At 40.9% G+C, this 12,236-nt stretch overlaps 1 protein-coding gene across 1 annotated transcript in view; it reads right to left on the bottom strand.

The window, feature by feature from the left end:
• Positions 1-12,236, bottom strand: part of LOC116398344 (cadherin-12-like) — an 87,406-nt gene that overhangs the window by 62,036 nt on the left and 13,134 nt on the right. The window contains exons 2-3 of the mRNA XM_031874567.1: positions 1,792-2,000; positions 1,322-1,642 (exon numbers count right to left, since the gene is read on the bottom strand). Coding sequence (XP_031730427.1) covers positions 1,322-1,630 — 309 coding nt within the window. The 5' untranslated portion in view covers positions 1,631-1,642; positions 1,792-2,000. The remainder of the gene's footprint in view (positions 1-1,321; positions 1,643-1,791; positions 2,001-12,236) is intronic.

The following is a 12,236-nucleotide window of genomic DNA, read 5'->3' as shown; positions in this document are numbered from 1 at the left end:
TGAAAGCCAGGTCAAGGGACAGTGACTTTTGGGGACTTGTCAGCAGAGAGAAGTTTCCTCTCCTCAGCGCATGTGCACTAAAAGCGAGTGCCTACTTTGGATCAACTTACCTCTGTGAAACGGCATTTTCACAGATGAAAATCACCAAATCAAAGTACAGGAGCCGGCTTACTGACACCTCACATACTGCCTCAGACTGGCTGTCTGTGCTTATGAGCCGAACTACAAGGCACTCACAGACAGTGTTCAGTCACAGCCATCACACTGACTTTAGTCACATGACTTCTGATGGCATTGTGATGGGACACAGAGCTGCACTGCACTTACATTAGTTGCACTGACTGAGAATTTTGTCAGTGTTGTGTTGTGTTGTAACTTCAGTTGATAAATACAACTAATATTGGTAGTTCATCCAGCCTGCTCATTGCAAATGTGTTTTTTCTTGTTCATATTGCGGTTAACAAATAATTTCCTTTTTATGTTGCACTGAAATTAAGTAATTTAGTGTGTTCTTGGTCACATCAATTTGAAAGCTGGACCAAACTGTTTGAATTCATTCAATTACAATTAGGCCAAATAAAAAGCCTCAAGTTGTAAGTACAGTCTGGACAGTCTTTCTGTCAACGCCTCAATAGCTAGATCTTGCCTGTCACCAAGGCAGAGGTCAGGGATCTTGGGCTTAAAAAGGTTGGTGACCACTGCTCTAAATGATAAGGTGGATGGACGAGTCTCAACTTAAAAAGAATACACAATCTGTCTTTTAAACATCATATCGTGTGTTGGGGGTCATGTTAGGTTTCTACTATAGGAACTATATTTCTTTTGCTGCAAGGAAATAAATAATTCAAGCTACACGATCAGTCAACTTAAACATCTTAAAATGTTAGATTCATGAATCATGCTGCATTATGATTAGTCTATTATTCAGTTTGTAAGAGAAAGTTGGTTTATCTGCCTTATACAACTGCAGATATGAACATTGGTACATTTTTCTGTATGAGGCCATACATTATCGTTGTTCTCTACTGACTCCTAAAAATCTGTAGCTGCAACTGGACAAATTAGGAACCCTCATCCTGACACTGAACAACACTGCTATAATATATATTTATATTAATATATCAACAATATCTTTGATTTGAAATATTAATGTTGTTTTTAAAGTATGTTATTTGTGCTTTATGTGTGAAACTTTTATACTGCCGTCATAGCCAGGAGTCCCTCTGAAAAGAACTCTCAAAATAAATAAAATAAACAAATAGAAGCTGGTAAAAGACTGATTCATTTATAACTTTAAAGGTCAGATGGAAACAATGTTTACCTTTCCAACATACTGTGGTTCAGATCCCATGTACTGCTCCAGGACAAAGAACTGGTTCCACACCCATCCTCTTTTAGTACGCTGGATCCTCGACTTCCCATGTCTGAGCCTTAGCCTCGTCCTGCTCACTAATGATGTAACTTCCCCCAAAGATGCTGTCACATTCTTGGCTCCAGTCCCTCCCCTGGCTGACATTGCCCCGCCCTTAGTTCTGCTCTGGAGGAGAGCCTGCAGGGGGTTTTGGGAGCTGTAGTCCAACAGGAAACAGAAGCCCACCAGAAACAGAGTGGCATATTCCCTTGTGATCATCAGGGAGTATTGCTGTTGAACAAGTTAGTGGAAAGTTGAAAAGCAGGTTATTTCCAGGTTGGAAATGGACATGCATCCAAAAGTGTATTTTCCCTGGAGGTAAGCATTGGACAAAGTGCTTAAATTCCAAGATGATGAGAGGAATCTGTCAATGCACTAACCTTGAAGTGTGAGAGTTACTGGAAATCATTATGTTGGATAAAGGAGACAGAGAACACTTTGGTTTGATGTTTCCTCCGAGAGTTTGTGTTTAGAGTGGAACGTTTAGGTCTATTTTGGTGATATCCAGAAGATGAATTGGAGAGATTCCGAGTTGACGGCAGAGGAACCAGGATGACCAGCTTGTCTTCTCTTCACTTCATTCAGACATCTGGAGGAAAAGGTGAACACAACAATATAAAGAGTTGTTCTTGACTTTGGAAACAGTAGAAATTGTATCTCTAGCAGATGGTGTTTTTATAAGTTGCCATATGGTACCATCTGTTATCACATGATCAAAGTTTCATACTTAGCTGTGCTATCTCTATGACAAAGAAGCAATTTATCACATATTATATACAATAAAACTCATCAATTTGTGAGGCGATAATGAATATTTATAAATGTATGTGTGTTTAACAGCAGAATAGCTCTGCATTAAAGAAAGAAAACCTGCTTGTTTACTATAATATGTTGTAGAGTGGGCAGTATGGCACTAAATGATTATCTCCCTGTGGCCAGCACGTCTCTTGTCTTTGCACAAAGTGAATGACATGTTGGACCTTACAGTATGCCTACAAGGGGTAGTGGAGAAGGCTACAACTACTCTGTTAAATCTTGAACTGAGGCAGCTGGAGGCAAATGAAAACCATGCATGTTTGCTTTTTATCAACTTTTCATCTGCTCTTAACTGTATTTAGCCATATGCTCTGACAATCAGGTTCTTATCAGATTTTAATATGGATTTTAGTATGCATTTTAGTCAACAGTATGTTTGCTCGCTGACTTTTTAACAGACAGGTCCAGGTTAGTTTGAACCCCATCAAGTAAACCTCTCATCTTCTGCTAAACGCTTTGTGCTTTTACCACTTTTGTTTTATATCCAAATGAATGCTAGAGCAATCATGTATCAAGATTTGTCCTATAAGCTGCCAATGACTCTGTGATGGTGTCTAATGCAGGGTGTCATTGATGAATTTGTTAACTGGTTTGACCAATCTCTCCTTTATATAGATGTGTCTTAGGCTAAAGAAATGTTCATTGATTAGTGGTGAACCAGTGGCAGCAATAGAAGTTGTTCTTTTTAAGTACGTTGCAAAGTTTTTATTTGGTAATTTACTGAGTCTGTCCTTTGCTTGTCTTTGCTCTGCTGGATTTGTAATCTTTAGGCCTTTACACACCAGGGGAGTTTTTTCATGCCAGTACTTCGCACCGTGATATCTTTTTTTAAACTGTTGTTTTTGTCAGGAAAGAGCTCAAGAGGCAGGCGCGTAGAAATGTAACTCTGACTCTCTCTGAATATTTTCAGACAGGCCGTAAGTATTACATGACGAAAAAGCCACTTAATCTTCGAGGTGGATTTTTTGGAGCTTTTACACCCCAAATAAAGGCATCAACCAATCACGAACTATATTCATAAAGATTATGACATAACAACACAGAGGCTCCGTGGTCCAAACCAAGATGGCAAACGTTATTACTCTTTTCAACCTTGACAAAGTCAGCCCAGACAAAATCCACTCCTTCCACTACCTTTCACAATAAATGCCCTGGACCAGAGGTCTTCAACAGGGATTGAAGGAACTGCAGGGGGGTCGTGACCGTTTTGGATGATTTGACAGTTTTTCATATATTTTTTTCCACAAATTTAAATGTCTTTAAATACACATTAACATGAATCCAACATATTGTTGCGAATGGATAAATGGAGGCAGAATATGTTATCTTTCAGTCAGAAATGCACACATTCAGCGACACACAGGAGCTCTCTCAAGCTGGGCACCGGTTCACTCACAGCGCAAGAGACTAGCCTGGACCTGTCCCTCCAAGCCTCCTGCACACAAAGAGGACACGCCCCTATCGCTGCTGTGCCAATCACGAGGCCGCATGTTACACGCTGGCTCTGCCAGGTTCCCCGTGATTGACCTAGAGCCTATTCAGTCCCCAGCTGATTAAGATCCCAGACACAAGAAGGCATGCTGCAATATTATTTGAAAAGAAGATACCTTTGTATGAAAAAAATAATGAAAAAAAACAACAACATTTACTTCACCCACGAATCCTTGTGCAATCATTTTTGGAAGATATTCCTGGCTAAAACACTGCAGCTCCTTTCCACAACAGCCAACTACTGAGGCCAGTATATTATTAGGCCAAGTGTATGAGGACATTGTTATGACCGAAAATGGATCGTTTTGTAACTCGACCAAAAAACATGAATCTGTCCATTATTTTAATGGTTCAGTATTGTATGAAAGATAACAGGTATGTTTATGCATGTAGTGGCACTAAGAGGCCATCACTCATTTTTCGTTTCCACATTTATGTTTAAAATAAAAACGTCAATTTGAATAGCTTGTATGAAGGATTATCATGCAATTAACAGACAATGTTGATGTTGGCATTGGTATCAGTTGACAAGGTATGTTTATAAATGTCAGTGGCACGGCCTCCCTGTTCACTGTACCTTGCACATGTTTAAACTAAAAACATGAACCTGTGTATTATTTGAATAGCTTAGTATTGAATGCACAATAACAGGTATGTTTATACATGGCACTAAGCCCAGTTTAATATAAAACACAATTTTATACAATATATATATAGTCGGGGGTCCCTGCCCCATCGCTACATCAGTTTGGGGGTCCTTGGCCTGAAAAACATTGAAGCCCCCGGATCTAGACATTTAATATTTGCAGGTGAGTATTTTGCATTTTTGTGTCATTTATTCATCACGTCCATGTGTGTAAAGGCTTTTAGTCTTAAAAGTAGGAACGCACAGAAAAAAAAAGTCAATCAGTGCTACAAGCTTACTGGAACTACCCATGATGTCCTTCAGACAATTGTTTGGACCCTCAATATCCTTTAGCGCTTATTCATACAGGTTGTCCTTCCATCTGCTATCGTTTGTTTAAAAGGCAACCACCAGGCTTCATAACCAATACCTATTCATCAAACTTAATCAATATTAATCCTTGGCTCAATCCTGTGATGTAGGAGTGTGATGCCAAAAGTAGGATCACAATTTTCCCATTTGTGCCAAAAGCTTGATTTTGTACCGTAAACATATGTAGATGATCACTTTACCCTCATAATAGTTATAAGTAGGAAAAATGCACCTGCTTTATGAAAAACTGCAGGAGAAAACTTGACGAAACACCTACTCTTTCACATTACTGTAATTTATACACGTCTGAGAGGGGATGTGAAGTGCTTACTTAGTGTGAAGGACATGAGGCCAAGCACCAAATCAGATGAGAGGCTCTAATTAGAAAAGGCTTTAGCATCGAGATTGAGCCCTGGTGAATTAGTCCGACAGATGATGCATGGTACTTGCATATGCAGATGTTGATGAAGGGGTGTTTGCTCATGCAGAGCATTGTTTGCAAGTGTATCAGAAGGGAGCTTTTATCACTCGCTGGGCCTCGGTGTCATCCCTTTAATTACAAGGCCATCACTAGCCAATCACGGTGGGCGGGCATCATATAAATGCGACGGGGATTCCCTTAGCTCCCCCTGACGTCAAACGCGTGTCCCACTTCCGGTCTGCCGGACTTGCTCTGACTATTGGTTAATGTCCACGTAAACTTTAAACCACATCCCACCTTCCTCTCGCCACACAAGCCTCAATATTTGTACAATCTTATACCAGAGCTTGACCAGTCATGGCCTATATTTGTTTTGGCATATATGTTTCGCACCTCCTCTCTTCCCTCCTTCCTTTCTTACTCCCAGAGGTAGTGTAAAGACTGAGTTTTATTTCCTTTAAGCAGACTTTACTGGTCTTTCAACTACATGAGTTGCTCTGAGCATTTAATGGATGGGTTTACGTTGGAGTTAGATGAAAGCCTGGTGTGTCTCATAGAGATGCTTACATTAAGCATCCAGAACCAAATACATGTGTTGTGTTGATACCGTGGTAATGATTTACTTTCAAATGACTTCTTATGTTCCACTGGAGTCTAGCACACAAGGATAGACCAGACCCCTCAGATGACCTTATCCTAATAAAATCCTGCTGTGTCTCGACTGAAACCAACTGATGGACCCGTCTGTCTGTCCGCAGTTTCTCAGCATTTGTAAAACAGACAAATAGGACGGACAAATAGTCTGTGGTTTGTCCATTATTGTTCAAGAATTGACTTTGTCATTTTGTATTAAAATAACACAAGTACATATTTGCATGAAAAACATGCTCTAGCTGCTGTCTTGTCCACAGGTTCACGGTATACGGTCACATGGAGTATAAACAATAAGTACAATATACAAATAACTTTATTAATGGTCATCACGATCTAGATTCCAAGATGTTACATTGTAACTGAAATATGTTGACAGTTTCCAAATCTCCATTGCCAACTTCCTCACTATTTAGATTTTTGTTTTTAAACATGATCTGGGCAGCATTACATTTCGTACTAGACTGTTGTCCTGGAAAATACATATATGTTAACATGAACTTGAGGAGACAGGGTTTGTTTCTCATTGCACATACTTCCTGTCACCATTACTTGTAGCCTCTATTGAGCTTCCTGCTTTCTTACAGACGCTGATGCTTGGTCAGTGCTCCTCTGTGTCCCGGGCCGCTTTAGTGTCTGAATGAGATGCACCAGGCTTTCAACAAACAATGTAAACCCATCGGCTTCAGGGCAACTGAAAAAGTCGAAATAACGACCTCGTAGACCGGGTTGGACTTGAGGATGGTTCGGTCACGACTTTCCTCCAGGAGACCGGTGTTTGTGTGAGACCAAGTCAATGTTGTTACTTAATGTATGTACTATATTAACCCTAACCCCATCTTTTCCTAACCAACCAAGTAAGAGACACTGTATGCATGTAACAATTGGAAACTGTAGGTTTCCTGTGAGCACAGAAGTTTATGTTGAAAATACATTATACATGAGTGGAAACTGACAGGTCGTCTCTCCCACGTCTACTGACACTAGAAGGGAACATAGAGCGTCTTACTTTGAAGCCTAGAGCAGTGGATGGTGGATACTTCTACATCAATGGGGCTTTCATTTATGAAATACACAGAAGGGTGCCATGATATTTTTGATCACTTTCATACATATTTTAATCGTATAATACCAGCGTGGCTTTGTTCTGTGTCTGTGGGATTAGCTGAAGCTAAAATGACCTTCACAAACTTCTTCAGAGAAATCCAGATAAACGATTTAGTTGCATGGACTGATGGTGATGCCACTTTATCATGGACTCAAAACAGTGGACAAGAGACCACATGTCAATAAATAAAGCATCTGGACATTATGAAAGGACAACTATGTAGAGAGTTGAGACAGAAAGCCATAGTCATCCTCTGTGGACCTCTGTTGGTGTAAAGCCTAAGAACAAATCATTTCCCTTGGAAAGGGGAGGGGCAAGTGATTGACAGTACCCAGCAACCTCACCTTCACGATGCTATTGGCTGGAATTCGCACCAAGGCAGTGTTTAGACATGCATCAAAAGTTGTTTAAGTTACATTGTTCACTTATTCTGTTTTGTTTGATTTAAGATGCGAGTAAATGGTGATCTGTGATCTACAAGATGGTCTTAATGTAAGACCATGTCCTATCTAAGATCTCTGTCTCCACCCACATTCATGCACTTTAGTGGCTTGGGTGAGAGGTCACTGAGCTTAGCCTATTCAGTGGTGACAGTAATATTAGGGAAGGTAAGACACTCTTGATTCTTTCTTTTTCAGGGACCTAACAAGAGCACCCCATCAACCCAGCCATAGTGGGACTAACTCTCATTCTGGATGATTGTGCCGTTAAAGGAGACGAGTTGAGATATTCGGCACACTGTCGGCACTGATCACTGGCGTTCAACCGAGTGTACCCTCCAGTCAGTGCACTATATTGGCACATTTTACTTTTTCTGGATAGACAGTATTTTAGGGCAGATGGAATTTCCTTCAACAAGTCAGGAATAAAGTGGTTCACCTCTGAACTACTTTACTTCACCCAACTGAATCAAAACAACAAGACATAACACAACAGGGCGGAAACAGTGACGGAGGACCACTTCAGAGAGAGAGGGAGGGAGAGAGAAAGAGAGAAAGAGAGAGAGAGAGGGGGGGGGGGGGGGGGGGGGGGGGGGGGGGGGGCGGGGGGGGGGGGAGTCTGACATGCCAACTACCACCTGTGAGGATTCTCTTTCTTCACATCCCATCCAGTCCTCCCTCCTCTCTAGTCACTCTCTTCCTCCTAATGTTCACTGAGCAGATAAAAGAGCTGGTCACTGCTGCGACCGTCCCTTCCAACTCCCACTCAGTCTCCCCTAACTCCCCCCCCTCCCCCACCTCTGACATTGGCTTTACATCCCCGCCCAGCATTGAGACATGTTTGCTCCAGGTATCATTGAGTCAGCCCATTTTACCCACCTGAAACAGCTGCCGGTGTTGCTGCTATATTTAAAACGGTGTGTGGTAATTTGTCTTTGTATATCTTTGCACTGTTTTGAATTGCACATCAAAAATCGACTGTGAAATCTGAGAGGTAAAACAAAAGGTCTCTGGCAGGCAGGAAGCACCGTGGAGAAAAAAACATCTTCAGATTCACTACAACTTTTATATAGAGAGACTTCAGACTTCAGGAAATAACAAGGATATCAGCAAAATACAACAATTGGTCCCAACTGGTCAAATACTGACTATTTGTCTGTGGCCTTAAGCTTCAAGCTATAACACTTTAGATAGCCCTCTCGTGTCCGTTTTAGATGTGTCAGGGACGTCAATATACACTTGTTACATGCATTGTGTCTTTTCAAAATAAACTTCTGTCTTCACAGGTACTCAGGTTTAGGAGACAAAACTTCCTAGTTAGGTTTAGGAAAAGAGTGTGGTGGATGTTGACTTGACTACGACTCACCTGACTCACGTCACAAAATAAGTGTACTTTGACTTTTAGTTTCACACAGGACATGAACAGAGGTCTCCTGGGTGAAAGTCCCCTCCCACCGACTTTGAGCTGACTCACTCACTGTTTAAACTACGTCAGTTTCTCTGAGCATCCAGTAATGAATGTTTACATTGGAGTTATTGAAAGCCTGGTGCGTCTCATAACTGCCTCGGTTTGTTGGTACCAGACACAGAGGGACACTAACCAAGCCTTGGTATTTAACAAGTTGGGAGTGATCATATGTTTATCGTTATCTGATGGCATCTTGAAGGCAGAGGATACACATTCAAACCAGCAGTGTTGAGTCAAAACTATCCATAAGAACCTTTCAATTGTAAAAGATATAAACCAACTCAAATCAAAAAAACGCTCTATATTTCATCACATTGCTCAGCCTCAGAGCACAGAGGAGAGGACCGGACTGTCTGGATACTAATTGATGAAATTATCATCATCAATAGAAATCCAAATAGCATTAACGAATTGCTGAATGATATAATTAGGGGGGGAAAGTGAGCAGGGACCACCTCACCCTCAAGCACCTCCGTTTCTGCGTCTGGAAAAAAATATTTTCTTGGTCTTCCTCGCGATAGTTGCCGCAATTCACCATAAAGGGCCATTGATCAACAAGTGCATGTATGTATCAACATTCATGAGGTCCTTTCATTGTCCATTCATGGTCAACTGTAGCTGTGTAGAGGGCACTGGTCCACATACGGACAATACCAAGTTGATTTGGGATTTATACATGCACGTTTGAAGGGGTGGCCTGTTCCATCCTACAATCTAATTTGCCACCCCAACATTTTCTGCCACTTCATTGGCTTTCACCACGCTGCGGGGCAGGTGTTTGGCCATTTAGTGTCTGTGAGACGCACCGGGCTTTCAAAAACTCCAATGTCGAGGTTTTAAATTTCAATCTGTAATTGCCCTCAGACATGTGTGAATCCTCTTCCCTGGTGGGATAAAAACTGTGAAAATCAATAAAACATATTTACAAAAAAAAAAAACTCCAATGTCAACTCATCAGCAGCAATAAAGACGCAACGGCTCCTCCAGCTGTCCACTCACTGAGGTCGGCGTGGATGGACAAGTCAAACTATCACAAGACTGATCACATTAGAATATGATTAAAGGGATTTCTTGATCAGTCCTAGATTTGTTTGGAATTATGACATATACAGTATAGTTTTGGTCTCTATTATTCAGATATTCTAAACCAGTATCAGTACTGTTGGTATACTTCACAGGTGATGCACAAGCAAAATGAAGTTGTCTTGACAAAAGATTCACCAAGATGAATACAGAAAACCAGTTAGAGCTGCCATTAAGATTAATGCCATGTTTGACAGAAAGCCACATTCCTCTTTAGGTCATGAAGGACATTTTTGTGCTCTGCTGCCCCTTACACCATCACACGACCAGGCTGCCATGGATCAGTGCTCTCCACACTATAATGGCCTGTAAAAATGCCTCTTGGGAAAGACTTCTCTGTGTGTGTGTTCTCCAGAGAGCCTTTAGCCCAGTCAGGCACATAACCTAACCGAGTATTAAAATCATTTTGAAAGGAAAATGCAAGTGGAGCAGAACTTCAGAGAGCATAACCCACTTGCAGAGCTCCATCTCTATGCCCCAGAATTTTCAAGTATGGTGTTCTACTGGCTACACCACCAAAGATGTTGTATCACTCCAAATATCAAGTGCCTCTTGTATTGATGTCTTTATATGGTACATCGTAGCATCTTAATATGTAACACTCTAAAGACATCCATAGTGTGTTGATGAGTTTAACTTTGCTGTGTTTTGCTTGTTTTGACTGAGGCCTCCTTGTCATTGGCTGGCTCCGCTAGCCTCACCCCCTGTGGACATGCGGGCCCCAATCTGACACTGTTATATGTGCCTGTAGCCTCTTACATGGCCCATGTTGAGGTGATACATTCCATGACGTGGTCATCCCTAATGGCTGATGAATCTGCTACAGTGTTGCCAAACAATCATACAAATACTTCAATATGTCAAGCTTTGTATATTCTACACACTCGTCCAGACTGATGGAATCAGAACTGAGTCTGCAAATGTAGAGTTGACTTCAGTACACACCATCTAAGTAGTAACAGGTTTATGTTAGGGTGTCAGTTCCAAGCTGGACCCAAAGCAAAACATGGGGTAGGCAGGTGGAATTTAACAACAGGAAAGTTTTTAATACCACAAAGCAAAACCAACATGTAACATTACAACATCACAATGTATTCAACAGAGATGTTCATTACACCAGATAGTATTAACACCATGTCTGACATTTCATGCTTTTCCATTTTACTGTCCACTCTATAACCACTAATAGTGATCATCCAATCACAGTCATACCATACCATACTGAGGTACAAGGTTCTGTCCCTTTCTGCCCACTTCTCAGAGTTGCTCTGAGAAGTTTCCTAAATCAACGAATGGAAATTAAAGAAGAACTGGAGTTCTTTGACTTTTTTTTACCTTACTGTCTTATGTAAATTGTAAATCTGTGTTATTAAAAAGCAATATGTTTTCTTATCATATAACTTAGTCGCAGTCCAGCTGTCACTGAGTGTGACTCATCAGTCAATCCGTTTTCTACAGTGCTCATGCTGGTCATGTTTAGAGTCTATTCAGCCGTCCATACTCCCGAGTGAATTGTGGGAGGATCGATTAAGATCAGTGCAGTCTTCACAGGCTGCAAAATCATCAAATCAAGTTTAGTCATAAAGCACATTCAGAAACAACCAGAATTGACCAAAGTGCTGTACAATGAAATAACGTACATAAAATGAAGCAACATAAGATGTTTTAAAAAAACGAAGATACTGTCCCATACACAACTAAGTTCAGAGGAAACTAAGCATGCCTTCAGGACATACAAACCTGGATGACCTGCTGCTTCCTGAAGTTAAAGTCAGACATGAAGTTATTGCACTGAACACATCTGATATACATTTTCTGACGATATAGTTACTGATATATAGGCACTCTCCTGGCATCCAGCACCACCGTAAAGAATCTCAGATTCATCTTTGATCAGGATATGTCCTTTAACTCCCAAATAAACAAATTTCTAGCAAAGACTTTCTTCACAAACGTAACATTTCAAAAATGAGGCACATCGTGTTTAAAAAAAATTGAGAAAAATGTGTTCATGCATTTGTTACATCTAGACTAGATTACTGCAATTCCTTATTTTCAGGCTGCTCTAACAAGTCTCTTAAATCTCTCCAGTTGATTCAGAATGCTGCAGCACGTATACTAACATAAACTAACAAAAGAGATCATATTACTCCTGTATTAGCTTATCTGCACTGGCTCCCTGTAAAATCAAGAATATAATTTAAAATCTGGATCAGGTTTATAGTTAGGGCTGGTTTAGGTTTATAGTTAGGGCTGGTTTAGGTTTATAGTTGGGGCTGGTTTAGGTTTAGAATTGGGGCTGACTCAGGTTTAGAGTTGGGGCTGGCTCAGGTTTAGAGTTGGGGCTGGC

Source organism: Anarrhichthys ocellatus, unplaced genomic scaffold, assembly GCF_004355925.1.
Source record: "Anarrhichthys ocellatus isolate YVR2014 unplaced genomic scaffold, GSC_Weel_1.0 scaffold82, whole genome shotgun sequence".
Lineage (NCBI taxonomy): Eukaryota > Metazoa > Chordata > Actinopteri > Perciformes > Anarhichadidae > Anarrhichthys > Anarrhichthys ocellatus.
Note: the sequence above shows the minus strand (reverse complement) of the source record. Positions and strands in the feature narration are given on the sequence as shown.